Below are 27,746 nucleotides of genomic sequence, written 5' to 3' on the forward strand. Positions count from 1 at the left end.
ATTGTCCAATAAGCATAACTGCATTTTCAGTCCCTTGAATTTTCTCAGTGGTTTTAGTTGCCTCCTCATGTACTGTCCTAAACAGTTTCACCTTGAGACAATCGCATGTTAACGGTGGATAAAGCAATCTCTGTAAAGCATTTTGTGATTCTTCACAATGAACAGTACTATATCAAAAGATAACTTATTCTTTTTCACTATATTAATCTACAAAACAAATCAGGCAAACTCCTGCATGTGTTATGTACTCCTGGGGGAATTCTGTGCCACTGTGCAATGCAGAATTTTGCAGAAATTAATGTTGTGCATGCAGAATTCCCCCCTGCCCCCTGACAAATGAGCTGCAGTGCTGCTGGCCACCACTAGGGGATGCTGAACCTGGCAGAGGCCAGCTTACACATAGAAGACACTGCCGGGTGGTGGTGGGGGGAATAGTAGAGACTTCCTAGAAGCTGCAGTTCCCAGCACACGCAGAGGGAAGGAGAGGGCAGCATGCAGGAAACTCCACACAAGCCTGGGACCCAGCATCAGGCTGTTTCTCCCTCTGGATCCATGGGCTCTGAGGGGAGGGGGTGGCTATCTCGGCTCTGGATGTCTGGGCTGAGATGGGCCCACAGCTGGGCTCTGAGGGGTAGCGGGTGGGTGTCAAGGTGGGTGGGGTCCCATGGCTGAGCTCTAGGGGGAAGGGGAGAAGGGGAAAGGTATCTGGGCAAGGAGGGACCTCGTAGCAGGGGTTGGGGGATACGGGGTTCAGGTGTATTGGCTGGCGGGGGCCTGCAACTGGGCTCTGGGAGAGGGGAGTTGTGGGTGTCTGGCCACCTGGCTGGGCTTGGCGGGTGTGTGTGTGTGTGTGTGTCAGAGAAACAGGAACTGGGTTGTCATAGGGGTTTCTTTAACTCTACTTCTGGGGGAATTTTTGCGTGTGTCTGTATTGATACAGACATACTTACCGATACGTATTCTGAAATAAAATTTCCAAAATAATTGAAACTGGCATGATTATGTACTGTTATTTTGACAAATAAAATTTGCAGAATTTTAAAATATTGTGTGCCGAATTTTTAAATTTTTGGTGCAGAATTCCCCCCGGAATAATCAGTTATAGAAATGAGGTCAAGTACTGATGTATGGCCAGCGGAGGGCACAGTTGCACATAGTCCTACTGATCCCATCCACCTGCCTGTTTTCTGCAAAACCAAGTAGAAAGTCAGTCAGTTGGGTGATGTGTGATGACTTTTGCAGGCCAGGAAATGAGCTGTGGTATTAGACTGCCTGGTGTCTCAGCTCAAAGGCATCTCTATCTCCGGCTGAAAATCAGGGTTGAACAAAGGAGCAGCCTGAGAAAGAGGCACAATCATGATGTTTGAAAAACTCCAGACTCTGTAGTTCAGAACAGTCACATTCTGCAGTGCAAGGAGAGCAGGAATAGAAGGTAAGGAAGGATATGGAAGGAAGAGGATATGGATGGATTTCTGCTCTTCATGCTATCTGGGTTCTTCTGAGTCTCTGTAAAGTAAGTGCTGTTCGTTTCTTCCCAAGCAAACTCCGGTGTTCCCTTGTCAACTACTGAAAAACATTGCTGCATCTCCTGTATCAACCAGTTTTGTTCCTAACCCTCTAAATATTGTACACAATGTTAGGCTGGCACTGCTGGAATGGCAAAATTCTCTGCGTGTTGGTCAGGTTACTTAACAAATGCCCGTGTGTTAATCACTGGCCAATGCAGGCTATCAGCTTTGTGCAAATTAAGATTTGTACCCATTGGAGCATCTAGGCTTAAATGCACAGAGAAGTCCGCTGAGCTTGACAGTGTTTGGCATCTCATGAGTGGAACTTCGCAGCCCTGCAGTTGACACCACGTTAAATACAGTGGGGGCTGTTTAATTTCCTAGTGCCTGGTTTTCAGAAATGCTGAGTTTGGAATCCATTGAAACTGGAGGCTCAGCACCTGGGGTGGAGGGGTGGGAGAGAAGAAAAGTCAGGCCCCTGATTGTTTGGGAGTGAGCCACCTTCTTGCAGAAATCCCCAGGGTTGCTGACCACACCACTGCAGTTGAGGTTGTTAGGGATGGAGAGACTGATCACAGAAATAGCAGCATATATCTGGGACTTCAAACTGTGTATAAATGGACTTGCTCTTATGTTGGAAAAAATTCCAAAGCAGGTGAATGATTCTAGTAACTACCAAACATCTCTCTAAAAGCACCTTCCTGGCGAACAGCACGACTTGGTATTTTGCAGTCTGGCTTTCTATAAACGTAACAATAAGTATTCTCACCGGAACTGCTACCTTGCTGTTTCCAGCCCAATGTTTGCATCAGAAACCTTTCTAGCAGTGCCTGGCTCCTGTTTTAAAAATAAACTCCGTTCAGCAGAAAAAGTTTCATTGTCTCAGTCAGCAGAAGGGAGGCACAAAATAACAATCAAATTTCTGAGTCTCAAGGTTTCAACCAGTTTTCCATGGTGCGAAGAGAAGGGTTCAAGATATGGGAAGCCAACCTAACATTTAAAGCCACAGGTGTCTTTCTTTATTACTTCTATTTATTTGTTTGTACTTATTTTTAGTGTAAACAGAAGCACCTATGCTGTGATCAAATACAAGGCCTAAGCTGCCAGGCACCTAATAAGCACTTGGTGTTGGCCCAGCTCTGTGTGACAATCATTCAGAATTTCCCCATGGCCTTCCAGGGGAGCAGAGTTAGGCCAGCATAAAAACCCCTCCCTACGTGGAGCAGTAAGCATTGCAGTCGGAAGTGTTTGTTCTTCTGTGCCCTTAGCCCTGGCCATTCTCAGACTAAACTTCATAAATCCAGTGTGGCTCTTCAAAAACCCAAACACTCCCCCACCACATACACATCCATTAGCAAAAGCTGTGACTCAGAGCCTGCCCACCTCATGGTCTTCTGGTGCTGAATTGCTGGCCATGAGCTTTTGTGCTCAGTTCACGTTTGAAAAGTTCTTCTAGGATCATTTGTGCCTTATCATTATTAGCCTCCCATGATACTGTCCTTGGCTGACTGCAGCTCTCATTGAAGTTTACCTCTATGGTTGCTTGTGCTGTTGTAGAAAACTTGATAAGAAGAAACAGTCTTTTTTTTCAATAATGCCCCCTGCCCCGAATCCCTGAGAGCTGTGTCAGCCAGTCCAACTGATGGTCTCTGGTGGTGCCCAGCATGGACCCTTCCTCTCTTTCTCCTCCTTAAATAACAGCAAAAAGTTGAGCCAATATTTTGGGAGATTTTGTGGGCTCTTCTCTTTCAAGCTGCTATTTCTTAAATGTAGATTTATGTTCATTGATTTTATTTTTCACCAGAAGGGACCATTAGATTATCCGGTTTGACCTCCTATTTTACACACCCTATAGAATTTCATCTCATAGTTAATTTTATTTACATCCAAGCCTAGCTGGATGTAAGTCCTTGTACCGCCACCAAAAACAATCATAGGGGAGAAAAATCAACAGCAATGAACTATTTTCATACTTGATTAGCACCTATCTTTGCATGCTGTCCCCGCTAATTCTCATCGTGCCAGGGTCCTTCTGTACTCTGGACACATGCTAATAATGTAATTGCCTGATCAAAGCTGCTATGGCCTGTGAAGCTTGTCCTCTGTGCAGCACTGCTGTGTTTTTCCCTTAGAGAACAGCTGCAGGGGCTTGGGTCAATAGCTTTATTGGCCGGGAGCTTAATTGCACATTTCAAAGTCCATTTAAGGACTTGATCCTGCAAATCCTTAATTGTGCAACATGCCCTTATGCATGCAATGAGCCCCACTGACTTCCATGAGGTACTCGCAGGAGGAGAGACTCCTCATGTAAGTAATGGTAAGCAGAGTCAGCCATTACATTTTAAAATTTCAGATGACCCTGATTCATAGTCCATAATGCCGACTCCAGCCCCCCCAAAAGTGGTTTATCTAAAAAATAATCATACTTTTGTCAATAGATGTAGGATTTCCCTCCCACTCCTCATTCCTGCCTTGTTCTTCTGTTTTATCTTAAATTCATAGAATTTGAGGCCAGATGAGAGCATTACCTCATCGTGGGTTCTGGGATCATTTTTTGTGGTTTGAGTGTTCTTTCTGTTGTGATTTCTATTTTGTGGAATTATTGTACAAGGCTGTCTGGACACTTGATGGGCCTTGAGGAAATGTTAAAACCTGACTGAGAGCTTTCAGGAAGAAAACTGCCTATAATGTGAGGCTGGGGACTCAGCTCCTGGTGCTACATAGACAGTAATGTTTACCTATTCACACTGATACATTGATACTAAAGCAGGGATTGGGAACCTTTGGCACATGGCCTGTCATGGTAAGCCCCTGGTGGGCTGGGCCCGTTTGTTTACCTGCAGCATCCACAGGTTCGGCCGACCGCAGTTCCCCACTCCAGGACATTGGGGGCTGCGCGAAGTGTCCGCCAGCACATCCCTTGACCCGTGCCGCTTCCCGCAGCTCCCATTGGCCTGGGACGGTGAACCGCAGCCAGTGAGACCTTTGATCAGCTGAACCTGTAGACGCTGCAGGTAAACAAACCTTCCTGGCCCGCCAGGGGCTTACTCTGATGGGCCGCATGCCAAAGGTTGCCGATCCCTGTACTAAAGGCTGTATCTGTATTATACGGTCCCAAAGCACTGGGCCTTCCAAAAACAGATGGGAGTAGATATAGGATTAGCTCTGTGCAGCAAAAGCAGAATCTGTAAGTGTATTGTAGTGCATACCCTCCACTGTGTTTATGCTTTTGGACTGCAGCTACCCTTGGCAGCATTGCAAGTCTGCTAAGGGGTGAAAAATATTCGTGTGCATGACCAGGTGCCTGTCGATTTGAGTGTTAGCTTTGCTTGGCGGGACCCACACTCAAAGCCTGTGCTAGGACTGTGCTAGCTAAGGGAGCTGACCAAAGTGAGTGCTTGTTCTGCAAGTATCGCATAAAAGAACTGTATCCTCGGAGATAAAGGCAGTATTGTCTAGTAAAAGCATCACACAGGGAGTCAGAAATGTTGGGTTCTCTTCTCAACTCTGGCACTAACTCGCTGTCTCTTTGGGCAAATCACTTAACCTCTGTCTCAGCTCTGCCATTTGTAAAACTTGGAATAATTCCTCTCTGGGTGTTGAACCTTCAGTCATTAACCTTTTCAAAGGATGGTGAGATTCTCAGGCGGCAGGTATTGTCCGAGTGCAGCACTCTGTTTATTTGGGCAAAGATTTGTCGAGCCCGTTGGCTTGTACCTTCGGGCGTGTAAGCCAGCGAAGATATGGGTCAGTCTACGGGACCTTTTCCTTCCTTCGGCTCCCATTTCTCAAGAGGCTTCCCCAGGCACTTGGCCTTTGATTGCTGAGGAAGAGTTGAGGGCCTCTGTTTCTGATATGATTGGGGCTGCAGATTGTGTTGCTATGTTAGGAGGCCACTCCTGCAGCTTCTGAGCGCTCTCTGACTGTAAGCAAGGGCTGATGAGGGAGATCAGCACCTTCTAGGACTGGGCCCTAATTTCAGCACGTGGGGCTGACACCAGGGCCTGCCGGGGGCTGACTGAAGCCAGGTAGCTGCCTGACTTGGTTTTCCTTTTCTAAGTACTTTAGTATTGGGCAGGGTGATGAGGCAGTTAGGAGGAGCACAAAGGGCCCTACAGCACGGCCAGGCTGGTTCTTTCCTCTCCAGGGATGCTGTTGCAGTTGTGCGCTTCTGCTCTGCACAATCCAGACTGCGAGTGGTTTGTCTAAGTAGTGAATCTACCTTTGTGCCACCTTGTCCGCTGAGGTGAGCAGCAGCTGTTTCATTGCCTGTCCTTACTTCACTGGCTTCTTTTCAGCATGGCAGCTGCAATGATGGGAGGTTGCCCTAAGTCATTCTTTTCCCACCTCCATCCTTTCATCTGCATGGAGGTGGAAACCCCCAGCCCATTTTTCAACATGCCAATAGAGGTTGGGGGGTGAGGAAGAGAACTGTGGATGCCATTGGCAGCTGGGGAACAACTATGCTTTGCCACCTTCTCTGGGGAAGGTGGGATTCTGGAGAAGCCCTGGAGAATAGGACTCTCACCTTCTCCTAGTTCCTGGGCTCAGCACCACATCCACCTTGGCAGTGTTGTCCTTGGATTTATGCTGCCTGTTGGGTTGCCTAGGGCCCTGTGCCCATGTACTTGGCCTGCATGCGTGGATATGGGAGGAGAGCCAGCTACAGATAAGCAGGCTTAGGCCAGATGTGACTTATTTTCCATAGGGCTATGCAAAATAAAATACTTTTGTCCTTCTGTAGCACTTCAAGAGTCTCAAGTACCATTATCCCCTTTTTAAAGAGAGGGAGATCCAAGGCACATGGTGTAAGTGACCTTCCTGTGGTCCCCCAGTGAATGAATGGCAGAGAAAACGCTGGTGACCTGGCTGCTGACACCCTGGCCTCTCCATGCTGCCTGGCACTGCCTCCCCTGGTCAAAGGAGGAGAGAATAGGACAAGGAGGATTCACAGTCATCTCAGAGCCTAGCACATTGTCCACATCTGTTTTTCTAAAGCACCATTGGGTTGTTCTTTCCCTTTAACAAGGGAACGGCTAAGGCAGGAGAGTTCCCCTTTCCCAAAAGATGATCTTTTTTATAAAGAGGGAAGTAGGTGAAACCTCAAAGGCAGAAAGTGCATTATTTTCAACTATGGTGTGACAAACATGCACGTGGCCTTGAAACTCCCATCTTTAGAACCGCCTGTGAATTGTGCCCCACGGCGGAGCTTTATCCAGACAGGCGCATGTCATAGTATAATTCCCAACTCTGGACCTTAGTGTCCAGGATATGGGTACTAGCCTAAAGTCCTCTAAGCTTAATTACCAGCTTAGATTCTGTAGCGCTGCCACCAATCAGGAATTCCAGGGCCTGATACCCTCTGGTCCCCCCAAACCCTTCCCTGGGGACCCCCAAGACCCAGATTCCTTGAGTCTCACAACAAAGGGGAATAAACCATTTCCCTTCCCCCTCCTTTCTTCCTCCCAGCTCTTTCCTGCCCTGGGTACACTAGGAGACCACCGTGATTCAACTTCTTGAATCACCACCCTGAGAGGAATGTTACCTTCCCCCTCCCTTCTTCCCCGGAGAGGAATACAGAGATAAACGCAGAGAGCAGGTTTTTCTTCCCTCTTCCCTTTCCTTTCTCCCACCAATTCCCTGATGAGTGCAGACTCCCTTCCCTGGAGTCTTACAAAAGATAACCAAAAAATCAATTAGATTCTAAAAAAAAAAAGAGGAAAACTTTAATAAAGAAGGAAAAACACAAAAATTGTCTCTGTAATCAAGATGGTAAATACACAGGGTTTTTATAGCTTATAGACAATAGAAAGAAGCTTTCTCCAGCAGTAACACAATTTACGCTACTTCCAGCAAGTACACATCTGCAAAATAAAAAAAAAAAAAAGTTAAAAGACTATAACCGTCTTTTTACTTATTTTCTATTCTGAATAGATAAGAGACTGTAGCAGGGAGATTGGCAGAAACCTGGTTGCACCTCTAGTCCTGTCCAGGACCCAGAGAGAACAACACACAAACCCAAAACCCACAAACAAAGGCTTCCCTCCACCTACATTTGAAAGTATCTTGTCTTCTGATTGGTCCTCTGGTCTGGTGTTTGGGTCCCTGTTTGTTAACCCTTTACAGGTAAAAGAGACATTAACCCTTAACTATCTGTTTATGACAGCGCAGAGCTCCTTTCTGCCCTGGAAGTGCTGCCTAATGGAGAACTTGGTTAGGTTCAAATATGGCTAATTCTTGCCATGTGGCTGGCACTGAACCAAATCTTACCCCATCCCTAGTCTGTGCTACAACTATGTAAAGTCCAGTGCTGGCCCCCAGTTCTCCGCAGCGCCATGTTCTCCGCAGCTGTGAATCAGCACAATGACATTGTGTTGCTTAAGAACATAAGAATGGCCTCACTGGGTCAGACCAAAGTTCCGTCTAGCCCAGTGTCCTGTCTTCTGACAGTGGCCAGTGCCGAGTGCCCCAGAGGGAATGAACAGAACAGGTAATCATCAAGTGATCCACCCCCTGTCACCCATTCCCAGCTTCTGGCAAACAGAGGCTAGGAACACCATCCCTGACCAGCCTGGCTAATAGCCACTGATGGACCTGTCCTCCATGAATTTATCTAGTTCTTTTTTTTAACCCTGTTATAGTCTTGGCCTTCACAACATCCTCTGGCAAGGAGTTCCACAGGTTGACTGTGCATTGTGTGAAAAAAATACTTCCTTTTGTTTGTTTTTAACTTGCTGCCTATTAATTTCATTTGGTGACCCCTTGTTCTTGTGTTATGAAGAGGAGTAAATAACACTTCCTTATTTACGTTCTCCACTCCAGTCATGATTTTATAGACCTCAATCATATCCCCCCTTAGTCGTCTCTTTTCCAAGCTGAAAAGTCCCAGTCTTATTAATCTCTCCTCATTCGGAAGCTGTTCCATACCCCTAATCATTTTTGTGGCCCTTTTCCAAACCTTTTCCAGTTCCAATATATCTTTTTTTGAGATGGGGCGACCACATCGGCAGGCAGTGTTCAAGATATGGGCATACCATGGATTTATATAGAGGCAATATGATATTTTCTGTCTTCTTGTCTATCCCTAACATCGACTGTCTTTCAGAAGCTGTCCCACAATGCCCTGCACTGATAGTACAATCAATACAAGCACTCCTGGGGAGGATGCGCACCACTGAAACAAGAAGCTAAGTGTAGATGTGGTCTAGAAACCCCTGTGCACAGTGGTCGTGGAAACCATGCAAGCACCCTGCTTACATGCATTGTGTTTAGACACGGTTGCTAGTGCCCTCTCAGGGCCAGGCCCGTAGATGGTAAGAGGCAATAGCAGATTCATGTCCCGTGTCACAGGAAGTTTTGCTAACCCCTTGTGCTGTTGCACAGTTTGCTCTTTTCTGCAAAACCTTGCGCTGCGGCGCACTCTCTTGTCTTGTTTCTCTTGCAGCACGTCGGATGCACTGGAGACCACAGTGAGCGCGCTTGGGGGGTTGGCAGGCCAGATGGAGGGAGCTGTGGCTTTTTCGTTTTGTGGGCCTGTTGCAAGGAACACGCCTGGTGCGGGGGGCACAGGAAACTGATTGCCCCGATAGATGGAACTGGAGCCAACCCAGAGAGAGGATGTGACTACATGCTTGCTTGCATGCAGGAAAGCCTCAGCCTCCTGGGGACAGCATTGGGGTGCCTGTTAAAGGGGTCAGCAGCACTTCAGATTGTTACTGAGCTGGTCACGTGGCTGAGTCCCTATGTGCCATGTTTAATGCCTGCTCCTACTCGAGTGGGTGGGCCATGTTCCAAGCCTGCTCGTGAACAGGGCTGTAAGGCGATGGTCAGGCTGAAGCAGGATCTAAGATGGCTCTTCTCCCAGCCTGGCCCCTCCTCTCTCCTAGCCCTCTGGATGGGAGAACAGCCCACACCCCCTATGCCAGGTGATGAACATCCCCAGTCCTCTCCCACTCACTCCAGCAGCTTGGGCAGGAAGGGACAGCAGCCGAGACTTGCCCCCGGTGCACTGCCAGAAGCCTGGCTGTGTGCCATGGGAGGCGCCAGCACAGCTGTGTAGAAGCACTCTGCCCCTCTGGAGGGGGCAGGTGAGAGCAGGGTACTGCTCAGTGTGGGTCTGTCTGCAGACTGGAGGTGGAGCTAGACGCAGTCACTGGTTTGCAGGCCTAAAGAGCTCCTTTGAGACATCTGGCTGCACCCAGGGGCGGCTCCAGGCCCCAGCACGCCAAGCGTGTGCTTGAGGTGCATGCCGCTGAGGGCGCTCTGCCGGTCGCCGGGAGGGCGGCAGGCGACTCCGGTGGACCTCCCGCAGGCGTGCCTGTGGAGGGTCTGCTGGTCCTGTGGCTTCGCTGGAGGTCCGCGGCTTCGGCAGAGCGCCCCCCGCGGCATGCCGCCATGCTTGGGGTGGCGAAATGTCTAGAGCTGCCCCTGGCTGCACCCCAGCCTCCTAGATCAGCAGCACCCCAGTCGTGCAACTTTTGCTACAACCCAGGACAGACCTTGTGCTGGTTGGTGCCCTGCGCTGCCAGTGAGGACGGCTGGGGGCTGAAGCCCCAGTCTTGTCTCACTCCTCAGGCTAGCAGAGGCTGGGCAAGCTGCCACAGCCAGGGGAAATTAGCAGAGGCTGAGCCAGGAAAGGAATTTGTTTCCAGTACCAGATGCGATACGTGCGGGGGCTGAGAATCCAGCCAGCAGAGGCTGCGTCTTGTCTCTCTCTGCCTTTTCCAGGCAGAGGAACGGCTGGCCAGTCCTCTCCAAAAAAACCCATCCTGGTTATTGGGTCCCCTGGTCACAGACAGCATCTGAACCGGTCGTTGGGGCCATACCTTGAGCACAGGATGTGGCTGGGCTCACAAGTGGTGACTTAGCGTGCATGGGAACTGGGAAAAGGCCACACCAGGACAGCACTGGATTCTGAAATAACAGACAGGGCAGGCTGAGGTTCAAAAGTGGCTGCATGTCTACTGTGAAGGGTGATGAGCCTGCAGCCCTGCTCTTTTGTCCCACAGAGTTTGTTCTGCCTTCCCTATAAGCCCCCTTCTGACCTCAGCAAGGATCAGATCTCACTGTAAATATTCAAGGCCAGAGAGGGACCTCTTTCTCTCTCCGATGCGACCTAGTCTTCAAGCCATAGGGACACACAGAGCTGGTGTCCAAGATGCTGTGATGGCGTTAAACCAGTTTGAACTCCATGGGAGCAGGCGCCATTGCATCCGCTCGCACCAGCTCTGAATCTGGGGGTTTGTTTGCCTACAGGACTCATGTCACTGGCAAGCTGCTGCTCTACAAAACATAACTTCTTAAAGGCCTGAGCATGGGAGGGGAGAGTGCCTGCGGAGGCCACAGGATCAGGCCCCAAGGAGAACACCAGAGCCACTCCCACTGTACACAGCTGCTAAAGTAGGTCTGGTGGTTGGCTGGGCTGCGGGAGGCAGGCAGTGTGACTGACTGTGAAGCCCTCATGGTTTCCTGTGTGCTGACACAGAGCCTGTTTGCCTTCCCATTGTTACCCCACCCCACAACTCGAGCCTGCTTCTGCGAGAGGCCGTGAAAATGTGTGGCAGCTGAGCTCTCTGACAGCGGGCACAGCATTTCCACTCGCCACCTTGTCCCTGGAGCCACGAGACCAAGGCCTCGATGTGCCGGCCAGAGTGGTGAGTGGGGAAGGAGTGGTTGGGTGACCTGGACGCATGCAGGAGTCTGGCAGATAAGGCCAAGTCCAGCTGGGGCCAGGGCCTGTCTGGCCTGTCCACACAAGCCATATGTGCACGTTGGGGCACCTGGTTCTAGTGCCAGAGCACCCCTTCCACGTCCGAAAGGGCTGACTGCATCTGCCATGTCCCCAGGAGGGGACATGTGACGGTGTGGTAGCTGGACTAGTGCAGGCAGGCTGTTAATGGCAGGTGGTTTCTGTGATGTCCTGACAGGGTCCGGCAGCAGGTACATGGGGGTACAAGGAAGGACAGTGGGATTGCGGGGCAGGATAGGTGATGCAACCACCAGACCAAGGTCGGATGGACTGGGACTGGGAGCTCCAAGGATATTCCCCTTCCCATGGCAATACTTAATGCCAACCCAACTCTCCCTTGTGAATTTTTTGCTACACTGAGGGTCCCAACCTTGCATTAACCCAATACCCAGCCTGGGGATTTCAGGCTTGGGGGCTGCCTCTCATTTTAGATTTAACAATGTGTTGAATCTAAACCTAAAGCTGAGCCCCACCCAGAGCCTCACGGCTGAAGCTCCCTGAATTTCAGGAGGATCTGACTCTCTCTGGAGCAGAGCCTCGCCTCCATGCCGTTATACCTTTACTTTAGGATCATAACCAGGAGGGGCTTGTTACCCACTGAGATCTCAGGTCCTGAACAGCCATTCTTGGGAGATTTGGAGGTAAGGAGAAATCTCATGAGAACAGACGATCCTGCAAAGTTTCCACCAGTGAGTACCAGAATGACTTGTGAGACAGAAGCACCATGGACCCTGAATCCCAGTCTGGATTCAGCCTGCAACTCCCATGCCTGCTTGAATGCAGAGCAGATGCCCTCTTCTTAGCCCCGCTCTGTGTAAATACCAGGCTGATCTGACTCCATATTCATTTCCAAACACATCACCCCTGTGCTTGCTCTGTTAAGAACTTGCTGACGGGCCAGAGTGAACCCCGCTCCCACTTTCTGATTCTGCTGCGTTAGGTGGGTCAGAGTTCAAATGCCGTCTTATGTTCTGGGCCCCAATCTTTTTCTCTTCTTTTCCCTCCCTTCCTTTCTTCCAAGCAGGTGCCATTACTCCAGCATCGAGCTCCAGGACAAAGTGTCATGGCTCCAGAATTCAGTGTTGTCATGCCCACTTGGGTCCAGTACCATTAGACCCCTGGCTTATAGTTGGAAACCTAGTATTGGCAGCCCCAAGCATTCAAAGAGCAGGTGTCCGGCCCCCAGAAATCATCAGAGTGGCTTAAAAATGACAAGATTTTGAAAAATAATATATTTGGGGTCCTTTTCTTGGCCTTGTGCTGTTTGAGTCCTTAAGGAGCACCTGGGCCATGTTCTTGAGCGTCTCTAGGCAACCACGTGGGCTAGGAACCTTTTCTTTTAAGTGGAAGCTGCAATTGACACCTAATAACGTGAGGCCCCCAGGAGCTGGGGCTTCAAGAAAAGCGCCAACTTGAGCCAGATTTGTGATATAACGGTGAGAATTAGTGATGCCAGAATCCACCTGGCTGGGCTGTGCCAGGAACAGCTACAGGGGAATCTCCCATGGCTTGGGGCAAAGCAGCAGCAAGGAAGAGGGAACCCTCTTGCTGAGCTGCAACTCTGCCTTCCAGGTGCGAAACGGCCTCCATCCCCCAAAACACCTTTGCCTGGGAGATCACAGGTGCTCGGCCCGCTCTTCCCCAAAGGACATTTGAGAGAGAGTGCGTGCAAGATACAGCCCTGGAGCCCTAGAAACTCAGCAAGGAGGGAGATCGGTTTACTCCAGCCATTCAGCGTTTGTCTAGGAAAAGGGGAAATCAGGCCAGATCTGAAGGCAGTGGCTGCCCACAGGAATGCCGTGGCTGCTGCTTTTCTTCCTTATTGGCTCCCTCTGGTGGCAAATCATATGGATTTCAGCAGTTCCATTCTAGGAGACTTCATTGGCAGGACAAGCTAGATGCGGGCTGCCAGAGTGTAATTCTCGAGGCAGATCCTTTAGGTGGCTGTTGAGAGGTTGGCACCTACCTCCAGGTTGGAGCTGTGCACTGTGCTGGGGTCTGATCCTTTTTTGTTGGACTCCATGTCTATGCTGTCAAACTAAACTTCCTAACCACACTAGCTGCATGCAGGAGAGGCGCTGCTTTGGGAAGCGGAGTTAGGAGGAGCAGGAAATCGGCTGCAAGGATTGTGGCTTCCCATCCACGCTGGGAAGATGCTATTGTAGTTGCATTCAGCTAAAACCCTTCCCCCAGGTGATGCGACCCATTGGGCCAATCAGTTCCTGAATCCTGGCCTGGGCTGCTGAATGGGGATACGTTGCTGCTAGCTCAAGACATGCCAACCAACTGCTTATTGTGATGCTCTGTGCTTGGGACAGACAGGAGGACAGGAGTTGCTGGGGCCTGGCATCATGCTCAGTCTGTTAGACCTGGCTCTAAATGGACAACCTACCTAATTCTCAATTACTGAGGGACACTCTCCACTCATTGATATATTTTGCTTTCCACAACCAAATCTCTGTACAACTTCTCAGGAGTGATGTACCCGAGCATTCAGATTCTAATATCTAAACTGTATTGTTAAATCTATTCACCTAAATTTGGGTTATTGCTGATTATGTCTGATGTGACTTTTAAAAACTAACTTATATTTGTGGATAATCTAAGCACTCTTCCCAGATGTCCAGACACTCTTTTCCCAACCATATATTCTATAATTTTTTAACATTAGCTTTAATAATATTGTTAAGCCTGGCGCTATTACTTTCCTTGTTTGTGTGATCCCCTGCCTGAGATGGGGACATTAGATGGCATGCCCTCTGCATTCTTCTTAGGGTGCACTAATTACCCATGTTCTCTTCCTGCAGATCTCCGTGTGAAGTGGATGTCTGAAGTGGCTCCAGACCATGGTGAAAGGATGGCTGGGCCCCATCTGCCCCCCTTCACTGCTGCCCTGGGACTGGCATTGCTTGGTGTCCTGGTCTTCCTCTCAGCCCTGTGTGCTGCCTGCAGAAGGTACATGGCTGAGCCTCCCTCTCACAGCGTAAACTGTGAGTCAGGGCAGAGCAAACCTCAGGAGTTTTGCATGGGTCATGGAAGGGTTTATTCATACATGGATCTCCTTCGGCTTAGGAAGTGACAGTCTGTATGTCAGCCCCACCCCAACCCCCTGTCCCTCAAATGCAGCTATCCAACCGTGGCGCCGTGCATGCTGGGCATTGCTGTGGGGGCTTAGCTGATGCTGTGTGGATACCCACCTATCCCTGCAGCTCAGCAGAGCAGGAGTGTGAGGACCCCAGTGGCTGGATTTCAGTTGCCTGGGACATGCAGGCAGACATGCAGCTAGATTCCAAAAGCTCCCACCCTCCTGCTTCACTTCTCTCCCCTACACCCAGGACTATCCCTGTCAGGTTTGTTCCCCAGCATCAAAGCAGGAACAAAGCTCCAATCCAGTGCTGCACTGGCTGCAAACACATGAGTCACAGACTAGGGAGAGGCCTGTGTCTCCCAAACTGGCTGCTGCTTCCAGCCAACCCAAACCACAAGCCACAAAGCCCAGCCAGGCTCCCAGTTCCCAGAGCAACTCCCAGCCCTGCTGAGGGCGGGGATGGGATCAGAATCAGCCCTGTACTCTCAGCTACGACTGTGTCTCTCCCAGTGCTTCTCTGATGCCTGGTCTCCAGGCCCCAGCGCTTCCCTGGCAGAGCAGCTGCCCATCGCTGTCATAAAAAGGGAGCTGGACGTATCTGTAAAGTGAGACCTGATTTAACCCTCCCACCAGGGGACCAGGAAAGATCTGTCTCCTTGCAGAGGCGGGGCTTGAACTAAAGGCCAGACAGGATTGTCCTGGGAAGGGCCTAGGGAGGCTTCGGACAAAGTGCTGCCCATTGGAGGTGGGGTTGGGCCGTTGCTCCCAGTGTCACCATGCCATGTGGGTGGGGTGTGGCTAATATGCCACCACAGAGATTCAGAGCAGGGAGGTTAGGGGAGCCTGAAATGCAAGGGGAAAGTGATCCCAGCTGAGCGGGAGCCTGATGGCAGCTAAGCTCCCAGCAACACCCCTCCGCCACTTGGCAGCAGCATGAACCCAGGAAAGCTGCCAGGGCCTGGAGGCATGTGTCAATCCCACCAGAGCCTCATTAAGCACTTCCCATAGGCTGATGTGTAAGGAGGGCATGGCGCAGCTGCAGAGATGCCAGGCCCTTTGAAGAGGGAGCCTTGAAGGTTCCATCAGGGTTAGATGCAACTGAGCATGTCGAAGGTCTTGTCAAGGTAAAGGGAGTGGGCAGGATTCCCACGCTGAGCACAGCAGGAGCAGGCAGGGCGCCCTGCCGCACCAGGCTGTCAGAGAGCCCAGACATACAGGGCCATGACTGCGCTGCAGAGGGGGGCCAAATGTCCTCTGCCCTCAGGAGAGCAGTGCTGCAGGAGGCGCAGGGAGTCGGCTTGCCCCTCCCATAGTGTCCAGGCACTGGAAAGATACAAGGCAGGACAGTCACAGCCGCGCTCACAGCAGCGTGTGGGCGTGGATGCAGAGTGGTGGGCAGGCTCCCGGGGCACGGGTGCAGCGAGGCGGGCACAAACCCAATGCACTGTGTTGTACAAGCTTTAGAGCTGTGCAGTGCCGACAGGATACAATGTCACGGGCATGCTGCAGCTGGTGCCCGCGCAGGCAGGATGTGGTGTGTTCGTCTGACTGATCCGTGCAGCTGTACGATGCGCTGAGTAGTCTCAGGAAGCAGAGCGCGCGCCCTGACGGTGCTCTCATTAGGATTGTTCCCTATATTCGATATACGCTCCTAACGTCAGCGTGATCACTGTACTGCAGTAGGAAACGTGGCCTCAGATATAACCGTGATGGGCACAGTGTAAGACCCTGGATACTGTACACCTGGATCTGCTGGGCTAGCGGGGAGAAGCAGATTCCTTGGGTAATTAGTATTCACCAGTGCTCCACAGAGACAATACGTTAATGCCGAGGCTTTTGAAAGTGACCTATGGTTTTGGGTGCCCAACTAGAGAGGTCTCCCTGGGGCCAGATTCCCAGGGGCAGGCTGCAAATGGGGCCTGTTGGAGGCCTCTCCACTTGGGCCCCCAGAAACGCTGATCACATTTGAAAATGTTGCCCTCCAGGCCACAGGAGAGGTCTTCTCACACGGTGCTTGCTGGCGGATCTTTTGCCATCATCCAACCTTTGGCTTAATCCCTCTCCTTGCAGGAAAGCTAGGAAGAAGGTGGTCCCACCAGATGGGGTGAAGCTGATAGATGTGGTAAGTGCACACATTGGCTAGATAAGCTTATGGCCCCAAAGTCACACAACAGCCAGCAGGAGCTGACCTGGAGGGAGCCTGGCAGCACTGCCTGAGGAAAGGTGCGGGACAGTTATCTCCTGGACAGCAGCTGTTGCAGGAAAAGCTCTAGAAATGAGCTGTCTTAGAGCCTCGTCCTGCACTCAGCATCTCCTCCTGGCTCTGTGGGAATTGGGGGTGCTCAGCACCTAGCTAGGACTGTCTGGAAGACGCTGGGGAAGAGCTGTTGAGGTAGAAGGTGAAGTGAGTCTTCTCTGCCTGGAGTGAGCAGCCCGTGGGAAGGGGAATCCTTGGGATGGCCTGTAGAAAGGTGATTGTGATGCTGCTCTGGGAGGGACCAGCTGAGCCGGGAGCCAGGTTCTAGCCGAAGCAGCATATTTTGGTGTCCAGAGATGCACTGTAAAACTCAGTTAGTTTGTTCAGAGGCAATAATTCAAAAACACAAGCAGCAGGGGGCTGGAGTGCTTGTTAAACAGCAGAGACCAGCCTCCACCCAGCGTATTATGTGACAGGGAGAGGGCGCTGAGCCCGAGCTATTGCTGGATGGTGCATAGATCAGAGGGTAAAGTTCACCAGCACTGCACTAGGCGGCTGCAGCGGGCTTGCTGGGCGGAGCCATTTTGGGAGTGCCGAGGGCAGTGCAGCCTGGCTGTAGAGCACGGTGCCCCCTCTTCCATTGTGAGGGATCCCAAAAAATGGGTGCAGGGTTGGCAAATGCAAAGTACTGCACATTGGAAAACATCATCCCAACTACACATACAAAATGCTGGGTCTAAATGAGATCTTGGAGTCATCATGCAAACATCTGCTCGATGGGCAGCGACAGTCAAAAAAGTGAACAGAACGTTAGGAACCATTAGGAAAGGGACAGATAATAAGGCAGAAAATATCATAATGGCACGATATAAATTCGTGGCACCCCTACCCCTCGAATGCTACATGCAGTTCTGGGCTTCCCATCTAAAAACGATCTATTAGAATTGGAAAAAAGGCAGAGAAGGGCAACAAAACTGATTAGGGGTGTGAATCAGCTTCCATATGAGGAGAGATTGAAAAGACGGGGACTGTTCAGCTTGGAAAAGAGATGACTGAGGGGAGACATAATCAAGGTCTATACGATCACGAATGGTGTGGAGAAAATGTGCAAAGAAGGGTTGTTTACCCCTTTACATAAGACAAGAGCTGGGGTCACCTAATGAAATTAATAGGCAGCAGGTTTAATACAAACAAAAGGAAGTACTTCAGCACACAGTTAACCTGTGGAACTCATTGCCGGGGGATGTTGTGAAGGCTAAAAGTATAACTGGGTTCAAAAAAGAATTAGATAAATTGATGGAGGATAGGCCCATCGATGGCTATCAGCAAAGATGGTCAGGGATGCATCCCCATGCTCTGGGTGTCCCTAAGCCTCTGACTGCCAGAAGCTGGGACTGGATGACAGGGGATGGATCACTCTGTAAATTGCCCTGTTCTGTTCATTCCCTCTGAAGTAGCTGGCACCAGCCACTGTCGGAAGTCAGGATACTGGGCTAGATGGACCATTGGTCTGACCCAGTGTGGCCGTTCTTATGAGTCTCACTGGTGTGTCTCCTCCTTTCTTTGCAGTCGTTGCTGAGGCAGACGCAGCTCCGATCGCTCAGTAAATCTGACACCAAACTGCATGAACTCCACAGGGTGAAGTGCACTTCGGAGCGTGAGTGGCTGTAAAATTCTACAGTAGCTGGAGCTGAGGTGCAGAGAGATCCAGCGGCTCTGGGGCTGGGAGTGCACCGATGCGAAGGGAGATGCTATCTGTGCCCACAGGGCAGCGCAGCCTTCCACTGCAGGGATAGGGTGGTGGTTCTTCCCACATCCTCTCTGGTAGGGCCGCGTTGCCTGCTACTGGATGGCTGGTGTATTCCTGCGATCACACGTGTCCCAACCGGGTCATTGCACATGCAAGTCCTCCTCGTTAGCATGAGCGATGACACTTGCTGCACACTGTGAATCAGCTTCCCAGTGAAGGGGGATTGGCAGGGGCAGGGTATTATCATCACTTATCTTTCTAACTCTGCTTAGTGAGTCCATTGAAAGAGCCAGCCAATGTCCCCTAGAAGAGCTGGCTGGCTCCAGCGTGGACTCCTGACGCACCTTCTCTTCTCTTCCCAGACCAAAGACCAGCCAGCGTGGATTTCCTTTATCCATCAGGGTCTTTGGGGGATGGAGAAGGAGCTGTGCATAGCTCGAGCTTCAGCATCCTGCTGCACCGAGAGCTGCCCCAGATCCCCCATTCCAACCCTTCGGCTGATGCCCTGAGTCCTGACCAGACCTACTCAAACCTGTCCTCCTTAGCCCCACTAAAACCAGCCCCGGAGGCGCTGTATGAGTGTGCGGCCATGACTCAGGAAGAGCCTCAGCCAATGCCTGTCTTGGGAACCCCTCTAAGCGAGGAGGACAAGGCAGTGACGGCTGAGTACGCCTGTGTCCGCAAGGTGAAGAAGAATTTCCAGCCAGAGCTCCAGGATGAGACACAGGGCGAATCCTCCGTGGGGACGGCAGACCCAGAAGCCTGGGAAGGAGCTGCCTGTAACCCTGCAGCGGTGAAGGTACCGTAACATCCATCAGCTCCTCCCACACTGAGCCCCACAGCACTGGGGATGGGAGACGGGCAGTGTCGGTGCTGGGTGGGTAGGAACATGCTGCCTAGTCCTGAGCTTGGCTTGCCATTATCCAGGGGGTTGCATTTTTCTTTACTTGTGAGGGTTCAGGTGGCTGGGGAGATCTGTGGAAATGGTTACAAATCCCACCAGCCTCCTGAATGTCAGCAGAAAGGATCTATCTATTATCGATAGCACCGAGAGGGGCCATTGTGCCGGGGGCTGCGGAAACACAGAGCACCAGGACTGATAAGCCCCGAAGAGCTCCGTGCTTTGTTCTACAGGAAGTTCAGGGTAAATGATCTCGCCTTAAACTCTATGAATCTACCGAGCTATTCATTATTTGTCAGCCCCTTCCATTTGAAATGTTGGTTATCCAACCAGGGAGCAGAAATGGTAGCACGTGACTTTAGCAGCCAACCCCTCGCCATGAAGAGTGACTAGTCAAAGCGAACAGTGTGGGACCAGCCCAAAGTTTGAGGATATTCATCCAAACTCATCACCTCTAGAATAGACAGGTGAAGGAGGTGGGACTCGACTTGCAGGTCCCCGATCATGGAGATTGGGTCCTTCCTGTGGACGGGGGGAACAGAACTTGAACGCAAGAAGGAAGCCAGAAGCTTGGGATAATTTTTAAGCTCTCAGAAAGTTCTAAGTGGAACTAGAGCAGGAGGCCCCAGAAGCGTAAATATTGTGCCTGTGAAAGGCCCAAGTGTTGGGAATTGCGTGTGCAATCTTAGTAAATGCGCGTGCAGATGTACATGCAGTACTGAAAATGTGGGCCTTGATTTCTTTCCCCCTCCTTTCCCACCGCCTCTCCCCGACTGAAGAACACACGTAACCAGTGTTGCTTTCCTTCCTGGGGGGGTCTGGGTGCAGACTAGCTGCAAGATGCCCCGTGGAAGGTTTCCTTACAGGAAGATTCCAGGTCCACCTCAAACAAAGCTTGATTGGGCTGGTGCTGATGCCTATTGGTCTAAGGTTCTAAGTCTATTTAATCCTCTGCTCCTAGGTGTGCCACCCTCCCAGCCATACTGGTGAGCTGACCTGCCTTACCCACACAGCAGAAGGAAAGGAGGGGGTTTGGATTGACTCTGGATTTGGATTAGGCTGGATTTTGCCTGTGCTTCTGGGAGGGAGGAGAACAGTTTATCCTGTTCTAGCTGTTGTAACCGGGCATCTGCCGGGCTGATGAGTAGCTTATCAGCTGAGTTCAGGAGCCCATGAGCTTGCAGGGGATCAACTGTGCAGCAGAGTTCAAGAGTTCACCACAATCCCTAAGGCAGATCTCACCTTGGGGGATCACTGGGGCATCAGGCAGATCAGTCCGGGCCTTATCCAAGGCCCATTGGAGGAAACAGGAGGCTTTGCTTTGCTTTAGGTAACCTGTGGCTCTGGCCCTCAGGTGGCTGAGGGGGATACACAATTGGTCTGGGAGAGCGAGACCCATTGGAATGACCAGGGAAAACACTTCCCTTAAACGTGCACACGTCTGCATGTGTCCGTAGCCCACAGAACTGGTGAAAATCTTTCTGATAAAAAATTGAGGGAGGAGTTTGGTGAAAGTGTGTTTTCAGCAAAATAAAACTTTTTGCCAAAAAAAAAAAATTTTGGTCAAAAATGTTCAGCCAGCCATTCTGAGCTGTGCGTATGTGTTTTGGTGGGTGAAATCCCAGCCTTTTCCCCCTTGGTTTTATTCCTCCCCCAAACATTTTCCATTGGAAAACCAGGGGGGGAGGGATGGTTTTTATCCACAGAAAATTGCCAGTCTTTTCACCAATAAACACACACTGGGGGAAATTTCAATTAAATGAACAAACATTTTGTTTCTATCGATATTTTTGTGAAATGTATTTGCCCTTTTTAACAAATACCAGCTCTGGGTGGGTGGGCGTAAGCTTGATTGAGTCAAAGTGCTGGATGCAGACCTGGCTGTAATGACGGGCACTCATCCCAGGAGTGCCCCCTGGCAGCCCAGTGTGGAACCACACTTATGTGTGCCTCAGTTTCCCCTAGTAAGCTTTCAGTACATTCAATGAGACTTGTATATAGTGAAAAGTGCTCCTTCAGGGATCTGGTTTATTAAGCATGGCACGTAAATAAGCCGTCTCCTTCTGCTCTAAGTGTCCAGGCTTCTCCACTGCCTGAGCTCTGCATCCTCTCGTCTGTACAACTGAAGTCTTTGTCTTTCTCCTCTGGAGCTTTCTCTCTTTGCATTTTGGGGGGATCTGAGCAGATGCCTCTGCTCTCCAGGGTGGCACCACTGGGAGTAGCTTCTCTCTCCCCCAGAGCTTCCTCTGTCCTGGGATCTCCTGACTGAGTGCTCATAACCCTTTATACAGCCCAGTGTCGGGGCTGGGACAGTTTGATCTAGTGGTCAGAGCCAGAGTCTAAGCTATGGGTCAGAGCTGGAATCAGGGAGCAGTAGCCACTTGGGAAATCTCTCAGTTGCTTGGACAACTCCCTGTACCATCTCCTGACTTAAATAGTATGGTGGGGCCAATCATCATCCCCAGTCTGGATTCTTGTGCACAGTGCCTGTGGGCTGGGTTCGAGTTCTGCTAGATTCTCACTTCCAGCTGTTCTGGGTGGGCCAGGGGGAAGGCTGCCTGGCACCTGTGAGCCCTTGCACCCCGGTATTCCTTAACTAACTAACTGCAGCTCAGTGACTTGTCTGATTAACTATGCACAGGTGAAACTGGGTTGGCTTGTTCTCCCTAATGGAGCCGGTCACAGGGAGACTGCCCGGCTGGGTCCTCAGAAGCCAGTCCCTGGGACCGAGGCAAATCTATTCACTTCAGTAGGTTTGTCTCCCATTTACACAAGGTCTGAAGTTTTGCAGAGGGTGATCCCTGCAAAGAAGGCCAGGGCAGGTGTAAGCCAGGATAACGCTGATGACTTTCGTGGAGTGGCAGGTGCTTCAAGCAGAGCAGAATTTGCCCTGTTTCTGTTGTTATGGCGAGGGTTCCCCTAGCAGGGCTGCACATATCAGATACGCAAGAGGCCTTTCTCCAGCCTTGCCCAATTCCCTCCTCCTTCCTTATGTTCTCAGACCACAGGCACCATCTGGATAATGCTCCTTCCCCTTGGTGAGTTTGGGCGATGGCCGCAGACCTGGCCATGGCTCAGCTGAGAGCTGCTAGCAGAGAATACAGCCAGCAGCCTGGCAGCAAGGAGACAGGAAGATTGTTTCCACCGCAGACTATGGTGGAACTGTGGGAAGCTAGTGAGCTCCGGGCAATGACACAAGCAGGGACCAGTTTGGACTTTTACCCCCAAGGAACTAAGAACTCAGGAATTCTGGAGTCACAGGATTTTAAGTCTCTCATGCAGCCTGCGAGCGGGGCCAGTGGGTAAAGGTGGCTTCTCTGCAGGAGGGGGAGAAAGGGAGGGAGGCCGGCTTGGTTCAGTTTGCAAGAGGCCAGACCGTGGTCCAAACAGGAGGAACCGAGCCCCTAAGCATGTCGAGGCAGAGGGAATTCAGCAGCAGATTGCCAGTCCTTCTGCCTCCGCACTGGGTTATTTTTAAAATTCCTCCTGTCTCGCCAGCTTTTTGGCTCCAGCGTGCGACGGGGTTTCCGGGACTGTTGCTGGCTAGTCTGTGGCAGCATCTCCAGCCGGCCCTAGTGAAGATTGTGCATTTAATGAGACCAGAAGGCAGAAGAGCATTAACAGCTTCAGAGAAAGCAAAAGGCTGATTGTTACCATCCCAAGCCCCAGCAGTGGGGGCGGTGTGGGGATGTGAGTGCCAGCAACATCTCCTTCTCTATCTCCCGCGGGAGCGTCCGGAGCCAGTGATGTTCGCTGCCCGAGCCCCGGGCTAAATAACAATATAAACCACAGCTCCCACTCCCTGGCTTTTGGGGCCAGAGGTGCCTGGGCAGACACTCTGGGCATGTCCGCACTGCAGCTGAGAGCTGGGTAGACAGACTGTCAGTGGCGGGGGTGATGCTGAGCACTAGTAACTAGCCATGTGGGTGCTGCGGCAGCGGCATGGGCTAGCCGTGCAAGGTTGCACTAAGGGGGGAGCTTCTGGTGTCTACTCTGAGCCTCGGCCCCCCAGCTCTTTGTAGTGTGCTAGCACATGCTGTCGACCCAGGCTGGGAGGTGCGTTCCCAGCTGCAGCACAACCTTCTCTTGGCCATGCCACACTGGGGGAACTGTGCCAGGAGGGGCCTGTTCTGCTGGTGCAGCAGCTCGCTGGGGCCTGGGCAGATGTTGAACTTGTAGAGGTGGCGTGCAGATGGCGTTTGAAGGTGTAACGCGCCATCGTGTGCGTTCCTACACCCACCTGCTGTGCGGCGCTAGGCCGGGCCGCACATGCAGGGTTCCCCCCAATGGCAGCAGAGTTCCTCCCTGCTCAGACCCTCTGTCCCAAAGACCCAGCCCCATCAGAAAAACGCCTCCCCAAAGCGAGACCGAAGCCAGATGTGGGCTGAGCTGCTGCCCAATGGGCGGGGGGGGGCATGTTCCGCGGCCACTAGGCCTCCACCGAGGATGCTGCGGTGACCTGCCTGGAGAGCCATGTGCCAAAGTCTCATTGCTAGAACCTGTCAGGCTGGAGTGCAGAGAGCCCCCAGCCCATTGTGCTACTGCAAAGCACTTGCCGCTGACCGCAGCTTGGCAGAGGATGTTCCAGGACCTCAGTTTTTTGTGCTATAATTTACTCTTTGCTGTTACGTCACCCCCACCCCATTCGTCTCATCTCCCCATTTCACGTTGCTCTCTTGCTATAACCTAGATCATGGGCTTCTATGGGCAGGGACTGTCTTTCCAGTGTGCGTCTGTGCAGCAGCTAGCACTGTGGGGCCCTGGTCCCTGCGGGGAGCTGCCGGGCCCTCCTGCAGTAGAGGAATATGAATAATCACAAGAGGCAGGTGAGGACAATGAATCCCTCTAGAATCTGAACTTTGTGGGTTTGCCCACGGAGTAAGAGGAAGATAGTGAAAGAAGAAGGGGGTTGTTCGCTGAGTTCAGACCCTGAAAACCTCACCGGTAGATGGTGTCCTAATGGGAAAACCAGGAGTCTTCCTAGGAGGGTCTGTGATGGGCACTGAGAAGCACTGGGCACTTTGTCCAAGGGTTTGTATCGGGAGCTGAGTCAGTCCATCACCACAGCTAAAGGCTTCTCGGAGGCTCCTTGTGTTACTCGTGGATCAGATGTCTCCACGGAGGGAAGGGTGGGAGGCAAATCAAAGGAAGTGAATTATTCCCAGGATCATCCCAGGTAGGAAGAGGGCGACTGAAATGGCTGCCCAGCATTTCCTGTATCACATCTGGGCTGGGCCTAATGGGGGGGCATCTTCACCCATCTGCGCCCCCTCGCTACAGGTGTCTCGGGGAGCTGGGCATGCCTTCCCCTGAATTAGTCCCAGGCTGTCGCCCTCAGGTTAATGCGCCTTGACGCAATACCCCGTCACAGGGGTCAGGGGCTGATGACTTAGGAAGTGCTTTGGGCTGCTGGCAGGTCGGGTAGAAGTAGCACCTCTTTGAAATCTGGGTCTTGGGACGAAACCAGGCCTGGCATAATGGGCACAGCTCAGCTACACCAGGGTTGAATTTGGCCTGTTAAGTCTAGATCAGTCATTCTCAACCTTTTCTGTATCATGGCTCCTTTACCCCCGGTCTAGACTGACCTTTGCTGGGTAAATGCCTGGATGCCCTTAATTCTGTTGGTGGGATGGGGTGACTTTATAAAGGAAGTGTGCAGAGTGTGAGTCACAGGCAGGGATACATGGGCGGGTTTCGTTGTCCTACTGCTGTACAGAAATTCCCAGTAACCACAGGTGTTCCTTTGTAGGTAGAAGAAATGTACTCGACTGTGTGCAAAGCTGGCAAGAAGAAGAAACACCAAGGCTCTGCTCTGTCCCCTTCTGAAGGAATGGACACTAGGGAGACAGGCCAAGGAGAACAGGGGTGGCCAGCTGCCCATCTCAGAGATGTCAGGGCGGGGTATCAGTCCACACCGGGTCGAGTCTTACTGACTGAGCCCTGCTATGAGTCGATCAGTGATGGATCCTGGACTGAGCATGGCAGGAACCCAGTCCCAGAACCGGCCTACGAGGCAGTAGATGTCAACTGGAAAAAGCCCAAGAGAAGGGACAAGTCTACCAAGAACTGCCCTGCCGAGAACTTGTATGAAAGCATCAGTGAAATGTGGGAAGGGGACTCTAGGAACACAGCTACCCTGGCGGCTCCCAATGGGTTGGAGATATACGTAACAGACTTATAACCCCTTATGTCTAGCTGCCCCCTTCCTGGGAAGGTCTGTGCTCCTCCACTGAGACCTCCAGCTGTCTCAGGTCTCAGCCACATGGCGAGGCACAACAAGAACATCCAACACCACAACAGTAAATACTAAAAACATCAACCCGCTCTAAACCCTCCTGCCTCAGGTCTCAGGCCAGCCTGTCACTAACAGGAGTTAAACTTTCCCTGCGGGCTGGGTATCCCAATGCTCCTTCTGCAGAACGCCTCACACCTTCCTCTGAAGCAGCTGGTGCTGGGTGTTGTCCGAGGCAGTTCACTGGACTCGGTGGACCTATGGTGGCCTGAACTACAGGCAAAAGAATTGAGTAATTCTAATGGGTTTGGCATTGGTTGAGGGTTGTGCCCATTCTAGGGGGCACAGACACCCAGATCAGGTGCCTCTCTTCCCTGAGTCTTTATGCAGGGTCCAGTGAAGCTGGGCACAGAAACCTAGGTAAGGAAAGGGGCAGCTGAGTTAATAAAGAGGAATCTCCCGTATGTATTTTAATCCTGTTCTGAATTTCTGCATCTGTCCCAGCCAGCAGGCTAACAATGCAGTAACTGAGATGCCCAGAAGCAGGATGGTTTTTATTGCCTGAGAATGCACATTTCACGGGATAACAGTGCCTGTTTGTTCCTGTTGAGATGGTGAGGGTTTCCTGTCCGGGCCCTTGGAGCTCTGATTTTCAGCCTGAGCTGCCCAGGGCTATAGCAGCTCAGGGGCAGCAAAACAAGGCAAACCTTGGCCAGATTTCAGAGTCAGGCTGGAGGACGCAGGCCACAGTTTCTGGAGGGGCAAAATGAGAGGGCTGGAAACTGAGGCAGTGCAGTGGATGGATGGAGCACGCCAATTGGGGCTGACTGCACAGCAGGTAGAGCCGATTTGGAGCCAGATCGCCTTGTGCTCAGTGGAGGGCCTGAGGGCAAGAGGAGAAAGGTGACTTGAAGCCACCTGCCCACCTCCTCCACCCTTGGGCTGAGCAGGGCCCTTTGAGCCCCGAGCAAAAACAGTGCCAGCAGGAACGGCCCTCTAGATCCTGTTACGCTGCCCATGGTCTGCCACTTGGCCACAGCCCCTCCTGCCAGCCTTCCCCAGTGGTGGCTGAGAACAGGCTTTGCCCTTTGTACACCAGCCTGGGATTCTCCAAGGTCAGGGGAGTCCCTGGGTGCCCGGTTTAGGTGCACTGCTTGTTCTGCGGGTGCCATGCACGCCAGCCAGAGGGCTGAGTGTCTGGCCCAGAGCGCCTGTGTGCTAAGCATGGGACTTATCGGAGGGGCCCCACTAACTGGTTACATGGAGTAACTGGCTCCTCTAGTGCTTGGAATATTAAAGAGGCCGGAGACAAATTAGCAAACTAAGATCAGTTTATTAAGAGGGAGAATTTCTGCAGAACTGCAGAGGGCTAACGCCTGCCCCTGTCTGGATCTAGGAATTTCCTCTCCTTGCTGACTGATGTGTTAACCCAAGGAACCCACATGGGCTGACAATACCCTGAGGACCCCAGACACTGATGCTTGCTGCTTGGGGAAACTGGGGCTGTGCTCAAATTATCCCTTTCACGGTGGGGACACACTACATCTGCCCTGCCTTAGGCTGGGTCTACGCTCAAACCGACCCAGCTGTGTAGCTCAGAGTGTGAAAGATCCACATCCCTTCTCAATATAGTAAAACCACCCCTGCCCCTGGTGTGGCCAGCGCTAGGTCAGGGGAAGGGTTCTTCCATCCACCACTCGGGACAGTGGATTAACGTCGCTGATGGGAGAACACCTCCTGCCGCTGTCACGAGCGTCTACGCAGAAGCATTTCCAGTGTAGAGAAACCCACAGTCCAGTAAAGGAGGAGAGAATTCAGGACTCTGCCCCTAGGTGCCTCAGAAATGGTACTGCTACCCAGAAAGCAAGTCTGGCCTCATCTCCACCGGGATTCCAGCCAGTGGTGCCGCTGCACTAATGCAGGGCTCTGTTTGGCCCACTGGCACAGTTAGCCGCAAGTAAACTGTTCAAATCATGCAGCGCCAGGGACAGAGGTACCTGGGAGTCTTCCACTAGTGGCTGAAATCCCGGCATCAACAGACTGGGTTCAGGAGGGCTTGATTAGCTGCGCTGTTCAAAATGGGGGCCTATGTAGATCATTTCTGGGTAACGTATTACCCTTTTAAAGCCCTTCCCCGTAACAGAAATCGTGTGGCGCAAACCTCCATGCACTGCTTTGATAGTTTGGATGGTAACTTTGGGAGGCAGTGTTGCCTGGTGAGAAGAGCACTCAAGTGGGACTCAGAGGAGATGTGGGTTCTATTCCTGGCTCTTCCACTGGCCTGCTGGGTGCCTATAGGCAAGTCACTTTGCTGATCTGTGC

The 27,746-nt window shown here is 51.6% G+C and overlaps 1 protein-coding gene across 3 annotated transcripts; it reads left to right on the top strand.

Moving 5' to 3' along the window:
• The first annotated feature begins 475 nt into the window (after positions 1–475).
• On the top strand, positions 476–27,746 carry LIME1 (Lck interacting transmembrane adaptor 1). Of its 3 annotated transcripts, none has more exons than XM_030533035.1 (6): positions 476–1,513; positions 14,064–14,211; positions 16,415–16,466; positions 18,111–18,198; positions 18,654–19,090; positions 24,942–27,746. In XM_030533035.1, exons 2-6 carry the CDS (start codon positions 14,081–14,083, stop codon positions 25,371–25,373), a joined length of 1,140 nt encoding a protein of 379 aa, XP_030388895.1. In that variant the 5' UTR covers positions 476–1,513; positions 14,064–14,080; the 3' UTR covers positions 25,374–27,746. The 3 variants fall into 3 exon arrangements, with proteins under 3 accessions (XP_030388895.1, XP_030388897.1, XP_030388894.1); XM_030533037.1 differs by having other exon boundaries at positions 476–1,432; XM_030533034.1 differs by lacking the exon at positions 476–1,513 and adding an exon at positions 10,868–11,161.

The sequence above is a fragment of the Gopherus evgoodei genome, chromosome 14 (genome assembly GCF_007399415.2).
Source record: "Gopherus evgoodei ecotype Sinaloan lineage chromosome 14, rGopEvg1_v1.p, whole genome shotgun sequence".
Lineage (NCBI taxonomy): Eukaryota > Metazoa > Chordata > Testudines > Testudinidae > Gopherus > Gopherus evgoodei.

Coding starts and splice junctions, on each gene's coding strand:
- LIME1 (XM_030533035.1), top strand. CDS start 14,081: ATGTCTGAAGTGGCTCCAGACCATGGTGAAAGGATGGCTGGGCCCCAT. Junction 18,199..18,653: donor GGTGAAGTGCACTTCGGAGC/GTGAGTGGCTGT, acceptor TTCTCTTCCCAG/ACCAAAGACCAGCCAGCGTG. Junction 19,091..24,941: donor GTAACCCTGCAGCGGTGAAG/GTACCGTAACAT, acceptor GTTCCTTTGTAG/GTAGAAGAAATGTACTCGAC.